The sequence below is a fragment of the Musca vetustissima genome, unplaced genomic scaffold (genome assembly GCF_032173495.1).
Source record: "Musca vetustissima isolate MV318-11 ecotype Yass unplaced genomic scaffold, APGP_CSIRO_Mvet_v1 utg11850, whole genome shotgun sequence".
Lineage (NCBI taxonomy): Eukaryota > Metazoa > Arthropoda > Insecta > Diptera > Muscidae > Musca > Musca vetustissima.
The window spans coordinates 43,993-58,496 of record NW_026887177.1 but is presented as its reverse complement, the minus strand read 5'-3'; the positions used below and the strand labels follow the sequence as shown (position 1 = coordinate 58,496).

At 33.8% G+C, this 14,504-nt stretch overlaps 1 protein-coding gene across 1 annotated transcript; it reads left to right on the top strand.

Annotated features, from left to right (window-relative positions):
• Positions 1–5,247: 5,247 nt before the first annotated feature.
• On the top strand, positions 5,248–11,729 carry LOC133334770 (innexin inx7-like). The gene is made up of 4 exons (XM_061543094.1): positions 5,248–5,481; positions 5,549–5,729; positions 10,830–11,361; positions 11,429–11,729. The coding sequence occupies exons 1-4, from the start codon at positions 5,248–5,250 to the stop codon at positions 11,727–11,729; spliced, it is 1,248 nt and encodes a 415-aa protein (XP_061399078.1).
• Positions 11,730–14,504: the final 2,775 nt, after the last annotated feature.

Sequence of the window (14,504 nt, the reverse complement as noted above, 5' to 3'; positions counted from 1 at the left end):
TTTGTAATCTTTTGAGACCCAGAAAAAGAACAAAATTTAGGAAAAATAGAACATTTTAAATGGCCACTTAATCCACGAATTGATAAAATTTTCAGTCGAGAAAACTAACCAACACACAAACAACAAAAATTTGTATTTCGTAGTAAATTTATGACAAAACCAAAAAATGGTTTTTATCAAATCAGAAACCATAAACTTGATATGACGAAGTAATGAATAAATTTTAAAATGACTTGGAAAAACAATCTTAGTAACCATTCGTAAATTGTTCATAGCAGGTGTTGATGATTGTATATAACCGAAATACAAGGAAACAAACTATGACGTTCAATCTATATACTCATTAAAATGATAACAAATTCATTTCGGCAAAAAAAAAAAATTCATTAAACTATTTTTATTTTATGATGAATTATTCATTGAACCGAAAATAGATAGGCAGTGTGAATTGCCGTAAATTTTTATGAGGTATGGAATGCTTAATATTAATATTAAGAAAATGTAAAAAATAATGATTTATAAATAAGATAGAAATGCTTTTAAAAAATCCACGCTTATTGTGGATCCTTAAAAAATATATATATTTTTTTAAATCCGGGCTCATTGTGGGTCCTTTAAAAAAAATCCACTCTTAGTAATTTAGAAAAAATATTTTTTGAAGGAATAAAAAAATCCAATGGAATTCTTTAAAATCTCATGATAACTCTGATATCATTTTTATCATTTCGGGGTCTTCACCATCTTCTTCTATTTCTGTGTAATTCCCGGCAAAAATGTCATTGAAATTTTGAAAACAATTGACGTGATTGCACTGCACTGTATCTCCATCAGAAAAAATAAAAACAAACAAATGTTGCGCTCATTGTTTGTTCATTCCGTCAGTCAACATCTTCATGGACAAGATTGATAAGTTCTGAGTTACGCTTTCATTTTGTATCTTATCACTGAAGAAAAAAAAAACGAGAGAATGTTTGCTTAGATCGTTTGTTGTTGCTGGCTATGGGTTGTGTGTGTGGCCCCATTTTCCAACTAAGTATTGCGACAGAATATGAATACTTAACACACTATTTACAATGATGAATGTGGCGACACCACCAAACATTACCGATCACATTCGAAGTGTTTTTATTTTTCTTTCTCGTTCTTACTATTCTGATAAAAATAGTTAGGGGTTTGAAAATAAATATTGAAGCGGAGATATTATGATTTGTCTGATGGTGCCTCGACCAATTAAAAAAAAAAAAAAAAATACGTTAATATAATTCTTAGCAATATACAGTACCTTGGGACTTACATATAATTTTTAAGGAGCCAGAGGAATGAATTAATATTTTTTTACTGAGACCAACATTTTTTAAATTCATATATTTTTGCATTATTTTGGATTTTTAGCTTTTATATTCGCTCTTTGATAACTAATTTAAAATGAATTGTAAAATTTATTTTCAAATGTGTATTTCATTTTCTAAATATGTGGACTTTAGCTATTAATACTCCTTTCAAATAATTCATCATAGTTTAAGTAACTGTATTAAATATTCTCTTTCGAAACAACAAAAGCCAAAATATTTGCATACAAATATGGAAATGATAACATTTTGTAAACAATTATGAGTCAGTGACTTTTCGTTGAATTAAAAAAATGGCTTTCAATATCAGTGTGGAGGAAAAAAGGGTAATAAACAAAGACTTTAAATTTAATTTTATTGCGACATTTATTTTTTTGTAAACAATAAATATTTATTTTGTGTAAGAAATATTAACTAGGATTTAGTTCTCAATCAAAAAGGATCACAGGCTAAAATAAGCTTTGGAGAATGATATATTGTTAGCATATAACCTCTATTATGGGTATATCAGTAACAAAAAAAAAACAGTAAGGAAAGTTCAAAAGTCGAACGGGGCCGACTATATGATACCCTTCACCACTTTGGGTACATGCAAGATATGTTAATATCTACAATATTCTGTAGATAGAACCTTCACCACTTTGGGTACACGCAAGATATGTTAATATCTAGAATATTCTGTAGATAGAACGTTTATAGAATCTTTGGAGGACCATTGAGATGAAATCGGGCGAAATTAAATGTGCTTTCTAGATAAATATTTGAACCAATTGAAAAACCCCATACACATACATTCTGAAATCAATGAAAAATTGTCTGTCAAACGGACAGACTTGGATTCTTTGGTGTACCATTTGTATGAAATCGAGTCAAATTATGTATGGGAGCTGTATATATAAACACATGGATCTAATTGAGTAACCGTTACATACACCATTTGTTTTTTGCAATAACTATATTCAATTTAATACCCTCAGCCAAATTTCGTGTAACCAACATTAACATAAAATCGAACGAAAATATATATAAGACCTATATCAATATCTGAACCGATTTCAACAAACCTTATCACGCATCATTGTTTTCTCAATAGCATTCGCTATACAAAATTTTACTCAATCAGACAAATATTGGGAGTTTGTTGGTGTATCATTCACCAAAAATCGGACGAAACTATATATAGGAGCTATATCTAAATCTGAACCGATTTTAACTAAACTTCGCAGACATCAGCCTGGACCTAGTTCAGAACTCTGTGCAAAGTCTTGTCCCAATCGGACAAATATTGGGAGTTTGGTATATCATTCGCCAAAAAATCGAAAGAAACTATATATCGGAGCTATATCTAAATCTGAACCGATTTTAACTAAACTTCGCAGACATCAGCCTGGACCTAGTTCAGAACTCTGTGCAAAATCTTGTGCCAATCGGACAAATGTTGGGAGTTTGGTGTATCATTCACGTAAAATCGGACGACTATATATATGGGAGCTATATCTAAATTTGAACCGATTTCAACCAAACATAGCACACATCAAGCTAGACCTAATGCAATACTCTATGCAAAATTTTGTCCCAATCGGACAAATATTGGGAGTTTGGTGTATCATTCACAAAAAATCGGACGAAACTATATATGGCAGCTATGTCTAAATCTGAACCGATTTTGACTAAACTTCGCAGACATCAGTTTGGTGGACTATTTACCTAAAATCGGACGAAACTATATGTGGGAGCTATATCTAAATCTGAACCAATTTTAACTAAACTTCGTAGACATCAGTCTGGACCTAAATCAGTACTCTGTGCAAAATTTTGTCCCAATCGGACAAATATTGGGAGTTTGTTGTATCATTCACAAAAAATCGAACGAAACTACATATGGGAGCTAGATCTAAACCTGAACCAATTTTAACTAAACTTCGCAGACATCATTCTGGACCTAAATCCGTACAATTTTGTCCCAATCGGACAAATATTGGGAGCTATATCTAAATGTGAACCGATTTTAACAAAACTCGGCACACACAAGCATGGACCTGATTCAGTGCGCTGTGCAAAATTTTGTCCCAATCGAACAAATATTGGGAGTTTGGTGCATCATTTACATAAAATCGGATAAAACTATATATGGGAGCTATATTTAAATCTGAACCGATTTTCTCCAATTTCTATAGGGTTCGTCATTGGGCCAAATAAGTGAACTGTGCCAAATTTCATCCAAATCGGATCATAAATGCGACCAGTACAAAAATACAACTACGGACTGACATGTGTAAATCGACTCAGAAAGTGATTCTATGCATATTCTCAAAAGGAACCATGGGTCTATTTCGATTCCTTTTGCCTGTTACAAACATATGCACAAAGACATAATATTCTGTACCACAGTGTGGTGAAGGGTATAAAAAATGTAAATGATAAATTAAATTGTATATTGGGTTTTGTTTGAGAGGTTCAGTAGAATATTCGTTAAAAAAATCCGCGACTTTTGTAGCCTTTAAAAAATATTCTTTAAACAAAACTCCCGCCTTTTGTATTCGTTAAAAATCCACGTCTTTTGTAGGCCTTGAAATGAAATTCTTTAAAAAATCCACGCCTTATGATGGACCTTGAAAAAATACTATTTAGAAAATCCACGCCTTATGATGGACCTTGAAAAAGTACTCTTTAAAAAATCCACGCCTTTTGTAGGCCTTGAAAAAGTACTTTTTAAAAAATCCACTCCAATAATAGGCCTTGATGAAATAAGCATTAAAAAATCCACCCATATAATAGGCCTTGCAAAAATAAACTTTAAACAGTCCATGCCTTTGTTAGGTATTGAAAAAATATTCTTTAAAAAATACACGCCTTTTTGGGCCTTGAAAAACTATTCTTTAAAAAAAATCCACGCCTTTTTTAGGCCTTGAAAAAATATTCTTTAAAAAATCCATTTCTATAGTGGAGTTTTAAAAAATATTCTTTAAAAAATCCACGCCTATAGTGTAATATATTCTTTAAAAAATCCAGGACAGGTCATATCCATACCTATTTTATTATCCCCTTTGAGTCTGCAGAGCCTTATATCATGTCTAGTTTGAATTATTGTGTGTCTGGTTAAACAATTTATTATTTCGTAATTTTCGTTAAGTCAATATTGTTTAACTCTGCAGTTACAGATGTTCAAATAAATCAATCAGAAATAATAATAAAAATCCGTAAGTCAATCCAAAAACAGTAGAGCGTGCTAAATAAATTTCCAACGTCTTCATTTCGATTTCTATGTCTGTGAAAAAAGAGAGAATATTTTCATAACGATCCAATTTTCTAGTTTAACTCAAATTTCACTATGAGGCAATGTTATCTTATCAAAATATTTTTTGTGATGGAAACTGAAAGAAAAGAGTTCACTTCACAATAATAGTAAAATCCGAAAATTTTAACTCAAAACTTTGTGAAGAAATACAAACGAAGTGCTGTGTAGGCATGTCCGTGTATTTTTTTTTTCAATCCATATTTTGTTTTTATCAGAGAAAAAGTACTGACGAAGTGTTGAAACGAAATACCGAAAGAAAACACAACGTTCTGGTTTTTGCTCAGAACTTCTGAGGGACGCGCGACAGCTATGGACTGATATGGGATATTGGAGAATAAGTTCAGTTGACGAAATGAATTACGAACGTTATGAGGACAGCGGAGTAATTTGAACGCGATATATCGACGTATATTTGCAAAGACTGAAAAAAGAACGATTTTTTATTTTCGAATTCGAATAAAAAATTAATCTAAAATTATTGTGACATCAAAACATTTAGAAAGTTCTATTTTTGATGAGTGTGTGAAATTTAAGAAAATTATAATTATTGTGCAAGTGATTTTGTCAACAGAAAAAAGTCAAAAATAAATCCAATCCAAAATGTTAAGTACCTTTAGTTCAGTGACACCGTTTTTGAAATTCAACCCGAAACGGGTAACTATTGACAATTTTGTCTTCAAATTACATTATCGTTGGACCTTCGTTATATTGATTGTGGCCACAATATTGGTGTGCTCACGTCAATATATTGGTGAACACATCAAGTGTATATCGGATACCATACCCGCACATGTTGTCAATACTTATTGTTTCTTCACGCCAACATTTACTTTGGTAAGTACAATTTTATCAAGCCAATAAGAATATTTGAAATAGTAAAAAGTTTAAAATATTATTCTAGGTCCGCCATTTGAATAATAGTGCCTTGGAATCGGGTGCCATATTCCAGCCGGGTATTGGACCCTATGAAACGCAGGAGGAACCTATAAAGCGTCATGCCTACTACCAATGGGTACCATTTGTACTCTTCGGGCAAGCGTTGTTCTTTTATATTCCTCATGCGTTATGGAAATCATGGGAAGGTAAGTCACTAAAAATAATTCTAAACACTTTTGTTTTTGTATCCTACACAACTACACATACACGGCTATATCATACATTTATATCAATAAGCACGTAGTTCAACTGAATTATCGGACTATTTACATCTATGTTAACCATATAATTTTAAAATAATCATATGGTTTTATACATACACAACTAACACTGAACATAAATCATAGCGGAGGTAATTTCCGTTCCAGGAAATTTTTCGCAATATGGGATGCAAATTTTGTACAAACATGTTTTTTACCCTCAAATTTCCCAGGATGCCAAATTACAGACACTAGAGAGAAGATGCGGCTCTGCCCATATATGGAGACTATGTCAATACATTGACTTATATTATTTATTTTCTGTATATATGTATTCCAGAACGCTTTATATTAAATTATAGCCACATGGGTGGACTTCAAGGCTTTCAAAATACCGAAAATGAGCCGGTACCTGAATACGGCAGCTATACCGAAACATAAACCTACATTAAAATCTAATTAATGAAAAAACCCCCAATAATATCATATAATTTGGGGGTGCTATTATATGGGGGTAAAACCAGTTGCTCTAGCGATTTAGTTTCAAGAATGTAATCTTGTCGTTAAAACTGTTCACGATTTGCTTGTCGTACGCCAAACTGTACTGAGTACGTTTGTGTTAAAAAAAAGAAATAAAGAACTATCCGTCGGGGTTGCCGATAGATGTATACCGTCAGTTATGGATTACAGAGGTGGACGGGATTACTACAGAGGTTCAGTATTTTTTATTTACTTTATAATTTTTAATAATTGTGACCATTTGTGGGAGAGGTACCAAATATGATGGACCTATGTAGCCGAAGGTGGTGCCAGAAACATTATACAGGTTTGTATCAAATCGAACATTCGCTTGATATTAGATTGACAAACTTTCAAAATGTTGACCATTATAGGTATATGTTTTTAACTCTCAGCCTTATTGGGGTAAAAATGTGCCTCATCGAAATATTGGTTTTAGACCCCATGTTTCTTTGGACCAAATCCGTTTCATAAAATTTGTAGTCGATTTAAACATGTTCGTCCGTCCGTTGTCCGTCTGTCTGCCTGGTGCGCACTATAACCCTCGAAGGCAGCAACCGATTTCATGCTAACTTTGCACATCATAATATTTCTTTCAAACTTAGTTTTTGTTCGACGGTGGGGAATATTGGTCCACTCCTTCTGGTACCTCCTTCACGAAATGGTTAAAAATGTGCTAAAAATTAATTTTATAATAACATGCAAACAGATGCAGCCTAGATGAAGTTTGAAGATGGGACCCATTGGTCCATTCCTTCTGCTACCTCCCCCACGAAATTTCAAAATTTTCAATATTTATAAATGCAGTATCAGTCGAATGGAATGTCATATTTCAACCAAACCTTGCACAACCTATTATCTTTACCAACCCTATATCAAGTCCGAAGATGGGACCCAGTAGTCTACTACTTCCGGTACATCCCTCACAAATTGTCAATATTTTATAAAACATCAAAATTAAATTCGAACCTCTTTGATAAAAACACATTTCTTATATAAAGCAAATAATAAAATCTGTGTGTAATTCTGAAGACCTCCGCAAACCATAGGCTGGGTGTATATATCTGTCGGCAACACCGACTGACACTTTTTTACTTGATTTATAGAGGACTTGACCATTTAGGTGGAGGTACCAGAATGAATGCAACGATGAGTCCCATCTTCAGACTAGATTTAGAGTTGATAAAAATAATGCGATTTGTAGATTTTGGGTCAAATCCATTCGCTTAATATAAATATTGAAAATCGTCGACCTTGATGCTATTATATGCTTACTTACATAGCTGGCTTGTTACAGAACGGTTGTTCCATAAGCCGTGTTTAAAAAAGATTTCGGTCAGTCGGTCTTGTGCACATCTCCTCCAATTTGAAAGACCATGTTCCGAGATGTTGTCTTCTACTTAGCCTTTTCATCTAATTCGTGGCCTTGCCCTTCTGCGAGAACCATCAGTAGGCTCGCTTTGATATGCCTTTTGAGCTGGGGCATTATCATTCATTCGCACAACATGTCCTATCCACCCTATTCGGTGCAGCTTGATACGACTGACTATGTCGATATCCGATGTCCATTCGACGCCGATATTCACCGTCGACGCAGATCGGCCCGTAGATCTTTCGGAGAATTTTTCTCTCAAACACCTCAAGACCGACCTCATCTGCTTACGCAAGTACCCATGCTTCAGATCCATACAACAGCACGGGTAATATCAGCGTCTTGTAGAGTGTGAGTTTGGTCTGGCGAGAGGTTGCCTTGTTTCTGAAATGCTTACTTAGACCATAGTAGCATATATTTGCCAACACAACAAGGTATATAAAATCTTTGACAGTTGGTCCGAGTCTACTGGACGTCTTGCGCGTAGTTGCGATCAGCTTCATCTTCTCGCCAGTTCGACCCATTATAACGATGTCAGCGTAGGCGAGTAACATGTGTTGTTTGATGAACAGAGTGTAATTTCTGTTCACATTTGCCTCTCGTATGACCTCTTCCAGCAGGATGTTCAAGACAAACTGCCACCTTGTCTGAATCCTCGTTCGGTATTAAAGGGCTCCGAGAGGTCCTTTCCGACTTTGACTGCTGACCTTGTGTCACTTAAAGTTATCCTGCATAGCCGTATTAATTTTGCAGCAATGCCAAATGCAGACCTGGCTTTAAACACCTCTGAACATATAGGACTGTCGAATGCTGCTTTATATAGTCGACGAATATAGGGAAATGTGTCGACTTAAATTTAAAATGCTGGTGTTTGTAGGACTCATGAAGCCTCTCTGGAATGTTTGATTTTAATTATATGCTATGAGACTTCCTGTTGGATCGATTGGTTTGGCCAATTCTCTGAAATGATTGAGTTCTCTGAAATCTTGCTAATGGGCTTTCACACGGTTAGAGTACGGCGTTCAGAGTCAAGTGGCATTTTTATGAATGTCTTATGTCTTGCCCTGACAACGTAGTTGTCAGGTCAGAGTTTGTAACTGACCAGTTCTGTAAAAGAAGACCCCTATTCTTTTTGGTAATGATCGGTTAATATTTAGAGAATGAAATGACCCCAACACTTTCTTTTTGTCTGTTTTTCTGGTCGCTTTAGATGCCACAGTTATGACCCGAACATCATGAAATTTTACACGAAGAAAGGACTCTGGCCAATGAACAAGCATGGTTTTTTACGATAATCTGTCAATATTTATCGGGTCAAATGGACGCAGACTATTGTGTAAAAAAAGGAATATGTACATTCTATGGCATATAAATTTACCTCAGTAGGACTTAAGCCGGAGAAGTTGATCAAAGAGGAATGATTGGCCTTTTTTTTGATACCAATTATATTATTGTATGTACCTCGGTGTGGGGGTTTTACTTAAAGTTGTTCGTCATTAACATTTAGAGAAAAATTCGAAAATTTTACAGAAACAGCGATATCGCTTCTAACGATACTCTTTTGTGTGGGCTAAAATTCGGGACTTTTGGATTTCGTCGTTATAACCGATAAGTCGTTATAAAGGATTTCGACTGTACGTATTCTGATCATTTTTAGTATTATTATTTCCACACTAGAAGGCGTAAATGTAGCGCTGATCGCATTGAAATTTATTACGAAGTTCGGTTATGGTGAAGAACGATGCCTATAATTTTAGGTGATGATCAGATGATATTTAGAGAATGAAATAAACAGATCTGTCATGAGAGTGCAAATATGGCGAAATATTACCCAGACACGAAATATAGATCCGCCGAAACTCAGTGGTAGTTGGGTAGGGTTTCATATGGTCGGCCCCGTCCGACGATACTGCTCAGCTCACTAGTTTTCAATTCGATTGTTAACTTAATTTAGTACTTTTCGTACGTAAAAAATACACACAAATGTAAACTGCACTATGTTTGTCTGTATCGAATTTTGCTGGCATCAAATCAAATTTTCTTGTTGAAAACTATGTTGATCCAATTTTTAGGGTTAGTCCCCATATAGCGATACCTCTCAAATTTCGGCATTTTGAAGAGGTTGGGACGTTATTCAAACAAATTGGCTATAAATTTATATTTTATATTCTCATTGTGTATAAAATTTGCAACCCAAAAATTATGAATATTGGTCTAAGTTTCGGAGTAGCCTCTATATAACAGTATCGCCTTTATCAGGGATTTCGTAATTTTAATGTTTTTCTTTAATGTAATATTTTGAATTCCAAGTGGATGTCAAATCTTCCTATAAACATTATTACTATTGGTTCACGATTTTATATAGCGCTCATATCTGGGATATTATTTACATAACATATTCATTATAAGTAAATGTTTCTTCTTTTATATAGCGCTCATATCTGGGATATTATTTACATAACATATTCAATATAAGTAAATGTTTCTTCATAGACCCTGTACAATGGTCACGCATTTTCGGGTATTTAAGAGTCTTAATCAATTTAGGCATTTTGAATATCCTCCGAACTTAGCGACGTTTTTAAGGTACGTATATATCGTCTTGATGAGAATAAAACTATGATTGGTATTGCAGGTGGAATATATCGGCCCACCTTTAGGTATAGCTTTCATATAAAATAAAATGTTTGCCCCCTTTCGGCATATTGAAGCTTTCAGTCGCATTTTCCAACCGAAATTAAAGTTATTTTGGAATTTCCGGTTTTTGGAGGCTGGTATATATTTACACAGAAAACCATCACCATAGTTACATTTTTTAGTATAGTCCTCATAAAAATTTTCCGTACAATTTTCGTTATTTTTAAGGTCTTAGCCGCTATTGGCATTCCGTTTCGTCGGAGGATGAGAAATATATATTGAGAAGAACGTTCAGTCGTATTTGCTCAAAGAAGTGTCGGCAATTTGGCATTCCGGGGTTGCATAGGGTGAAAAACATCTTTGCCGACAATGTTATTTGAATACTAGATTTTGATTCACCAATTTCCTACAATGGTTTAGTTTCCTAGTAGTTTAATTACTGACGTACCCGACATTGTAGGTGTAGGTTATCAAATAATCTGACTCATCGTTTATTTCATATCTCTTGTATTTTTCAGGTGGTCGCATCAAGGCCCTCGTCTTCGGTTTACGCATGGTTGGCCTCTCCAAATATTTGAAGAATAAAAGTCTGCAAATTGGTAAATTGAATATTCCATCGGAAGAGGAAACGGAAATGCGTGTCAAAGATATACGCCGCACGATGATTGATCGTATGCGGCTGAATCAATCATGGGGTGCTCATTTGGTATTTGCTGAAATTCTCAACTTGCTGAATTTGATTTTACAAATCTATTGGACTGATAAATTCTTGGGTGGTGCCTTCCTATCGTTGGGTCCCAAAGTATGGCATGAACGTTGGAACAATGACATGGATGCGCTGGATGTTGTTTTCCCCAAAGTGACCAAGTGTCATTTCCATAAATATGGTGCTAGTGGTTCGCTACAAATGCACGATACTCTCTGCGTAATGGCTTTGAACATCATCAATGAGAAGATTTACACGATTCTATGGTTTTGGTATCTTTTCATTTTTGCTGCCACCGTTTCGGGACTGATTTGGCGGATTTTCACTTTGTTCTTTTATAAGAGGTAAGGGGAGGAAATAATGTTCATGTTTAATTCAATTTGTTTAATATAAAATTTTCTTTAATTGCAGCACCAAATTCACCCGTTATTGCTTGTATTGGGCCAAACCTGGCCGCCTGGACGATAAGGAAATTTCATTGGTTGTACGCAAATGCAACTTCTCAAATTGGATGTTTTTGTTCTTTTTGCGTAAAAACCTCTCCGAATTTTTATTCAATAAAGTTATAAGCCATTTGGCGAGTGAATTCCCTGATGAACAACGTGAAAATACTTTCAATGCTGCCATAGATCCAACCCACATGCAAACAATGCGCATCGATGAGGTTGACAAGCCCTTGCTAACCAAGCCAAGCGGAAGTAAAATGGATTAAGACAATAATTTCCATTTGTTTTAATTTTCCAGTGGAAAACACAACCAAATTGTTTTTTTAAATATATTTTTAAGTACGAATATTATGTAGTTAAGTCTTATTATTTTCTGTTTTTGTATACAAATGTTTTGGCAAAGAAAAATACACATAATTTTAAAAAGATATTTACTTTTTCATTACCTAGTGGTCTTAATATTTTGCATATTAATTATCAAGGAAATAAATTTTAAAATATTAAAGTGTCATTACGATTATGACTAAGTTTATTGCGGCCATAGGTTGGTTACAAAATGTGATGACAGTCTTAAGCACTCTCATGGCCAGGCAAACACAAAAATATTCGGTTGTCTAAATAAAAAATGCAAAACTAGGACGAAGGTGCTTTTTTTCAACGACCATTACAAGGCGTGGATTTTTTAAAGAATATTTTTTCAGGGACCATTTCAACAAGGCGTGGATTTTTTAAAGAATATTTTTTCAGGGACCATTTCAACAAGGCGTGGATTTTTTAAAGAATATTTTTTCAGGGACCATTTCAACAAGGCGTGGATTTTTTAAAGAATATTTTTTCAGGGATCATTTCAACAAGGCGTGGATTTTTTAAAGAATATTTTATCGACGACCATTACAAGGCGTGGATTTTTTAAAGAATATTTTATCGACGACCATTACAAGGCGTGGATTTTTTAAAGAATATTTTATCGACGACCATTACAAGGCGTGGATTTTTTAAAGAATATTTTATCGACGACCATTACAAGGCGTGGATTTTTTAAAGAATATTTTATCGACGACCATTACAAGGCGTGGATTTTTTAAAGAATATTTTATCGACGACCATTACAAGGCGTGGATTTTTTAAAGAATATTTTATCGACGACCATCACAAGGCGTGGATTTTTTAAAGAATATTTTATCGACGACCATTACAAGGCGTGGATTTTTTAAAGAATATTTTATCGACGACCATTACAAGGCGTGGATTTTTTAAAGAATATTTTATCGACGACCATTACAAGGCGTGGATTTTTTAAAGAATATTTTATCGACGACCATTACAAGGCGTGGATTTTTTAAAGAATATTTTATCGACGACCATCACAAGGCGTGGTTTTTTTAAAGAATATTTTATCGACGACCATAACAAGGCGTGGTTTTTTAAAGTATATTTTATCGACGACCATAACAAGGCGTGGTTTTTTAAAGAATATTTTATCGACGACCATTACAAGGCGTGGTTTTTTTTAAAGAATATTTTATCGACGACCATAACAAGGCGTGGTTTTTTTAAAGTATATTTTATCGACGACCATTACAAGGCGTGGTTTTTTTAAAGAATATTTTATCGACGACCATTACAAGGCGTGGTTTTTTTAAAGAATATTTTATCGACGACCATTACAAGGCGTGGTTTTTTTAAAGAATATTTTACCGACCACCACTACAAGGCGTGTTTTTTTTAAAGAATATTTTACCGACCACCATTACAAGGCGTGGTTTTTTAAAGAATATTTTATCGACCACCATTACAAGGCGTGGTTTTTTAAAGAATATTTTATCGACCACCATTACAAGGCGTGGTTTTTTTAAAGAATATTTTATCGACGACCATTACAAGGCGTGTTTTTTTTAAAGAATATTTTATCGACCACCATTACAAGGCGTGGTTTTTTTAAAGAATATTTTATCGACCACCATTACAAGGCGTGGTTTTTTTAAAGAATATTTTATCGACCACCATTACAAGGCGTGGTTTTTTTAAAGAATATTTTATCGACGTCCATTACAAGGCGTGGTTTTTTTAAAGAATATTTTATCGACCACCATTACAAGGCGTGTTTTTTTTTAAAGAATGTTTTCAAGGGCCAGTACAAGGCGTGGTTTTTTTAAAGAATATTTTATCGACCACCATTACAAGGCGTGTTTTTTTTAAAGAATATTTTATCGACCACCATTACAAGGCGTGTTTTTTTTAAAGAATATTTTATCGACCACCATTACAAGGCGTGTTTTTTTAAAGAATATTTTATCGACCACCATTACATGGCGTGTTTTTTTTAAAGAATATTTTATGGACGTCCATCTTTTTATAATTCTAATTGCACAATTATATTTTTTATTCGCTTATCTAATGTTTATTTACCTTATTTATGCTTAATTTGCATAATATTGAAATTTAGAAATTATTGTGTGTCAGTCAGTTATTTAACCTTTTTACAAGTGTTCTCAATTAAACAAATTAGTCTAAAAATATGACTAATTAAAATAGCATAAATTTATTTCAATTTGTTACTAATTTCCAACTATCAAACACCCACATGCGGTGAATTAAGAAAATGTTTTCAATTAAATCCGGACATTTGCAGATACAACTAAAAAAACAGACAACAAATTTGCATATCTCTCACTTCGTGATAAATGGATAATGGGAATGAGGCGATTTAGAGGCATACTACATATTCAAATGCCTCAATATAGAAATAATTATGAAAATACAATAGTCAATATTTCTGTAATTTCAAATGGATGTTTTTGAATTTCATATGCAAATTTAAAAATTACCAATGAAATGTTTAAATTACCAATTACATTCTCGATTTACAACTGGAACGTTATGAATTGCAAATTTCAGTTTTCGAATTAAAAATGAAATTGTCGAATTGCAATTGGCATGCTTTGAATGACATTTGAAAAAAGTGTAGTGTACTTCGATATATATTGATTATTTTTATTGTAGCGTACCCTCATAGACCAGCATAAGAATAAATTGCATAC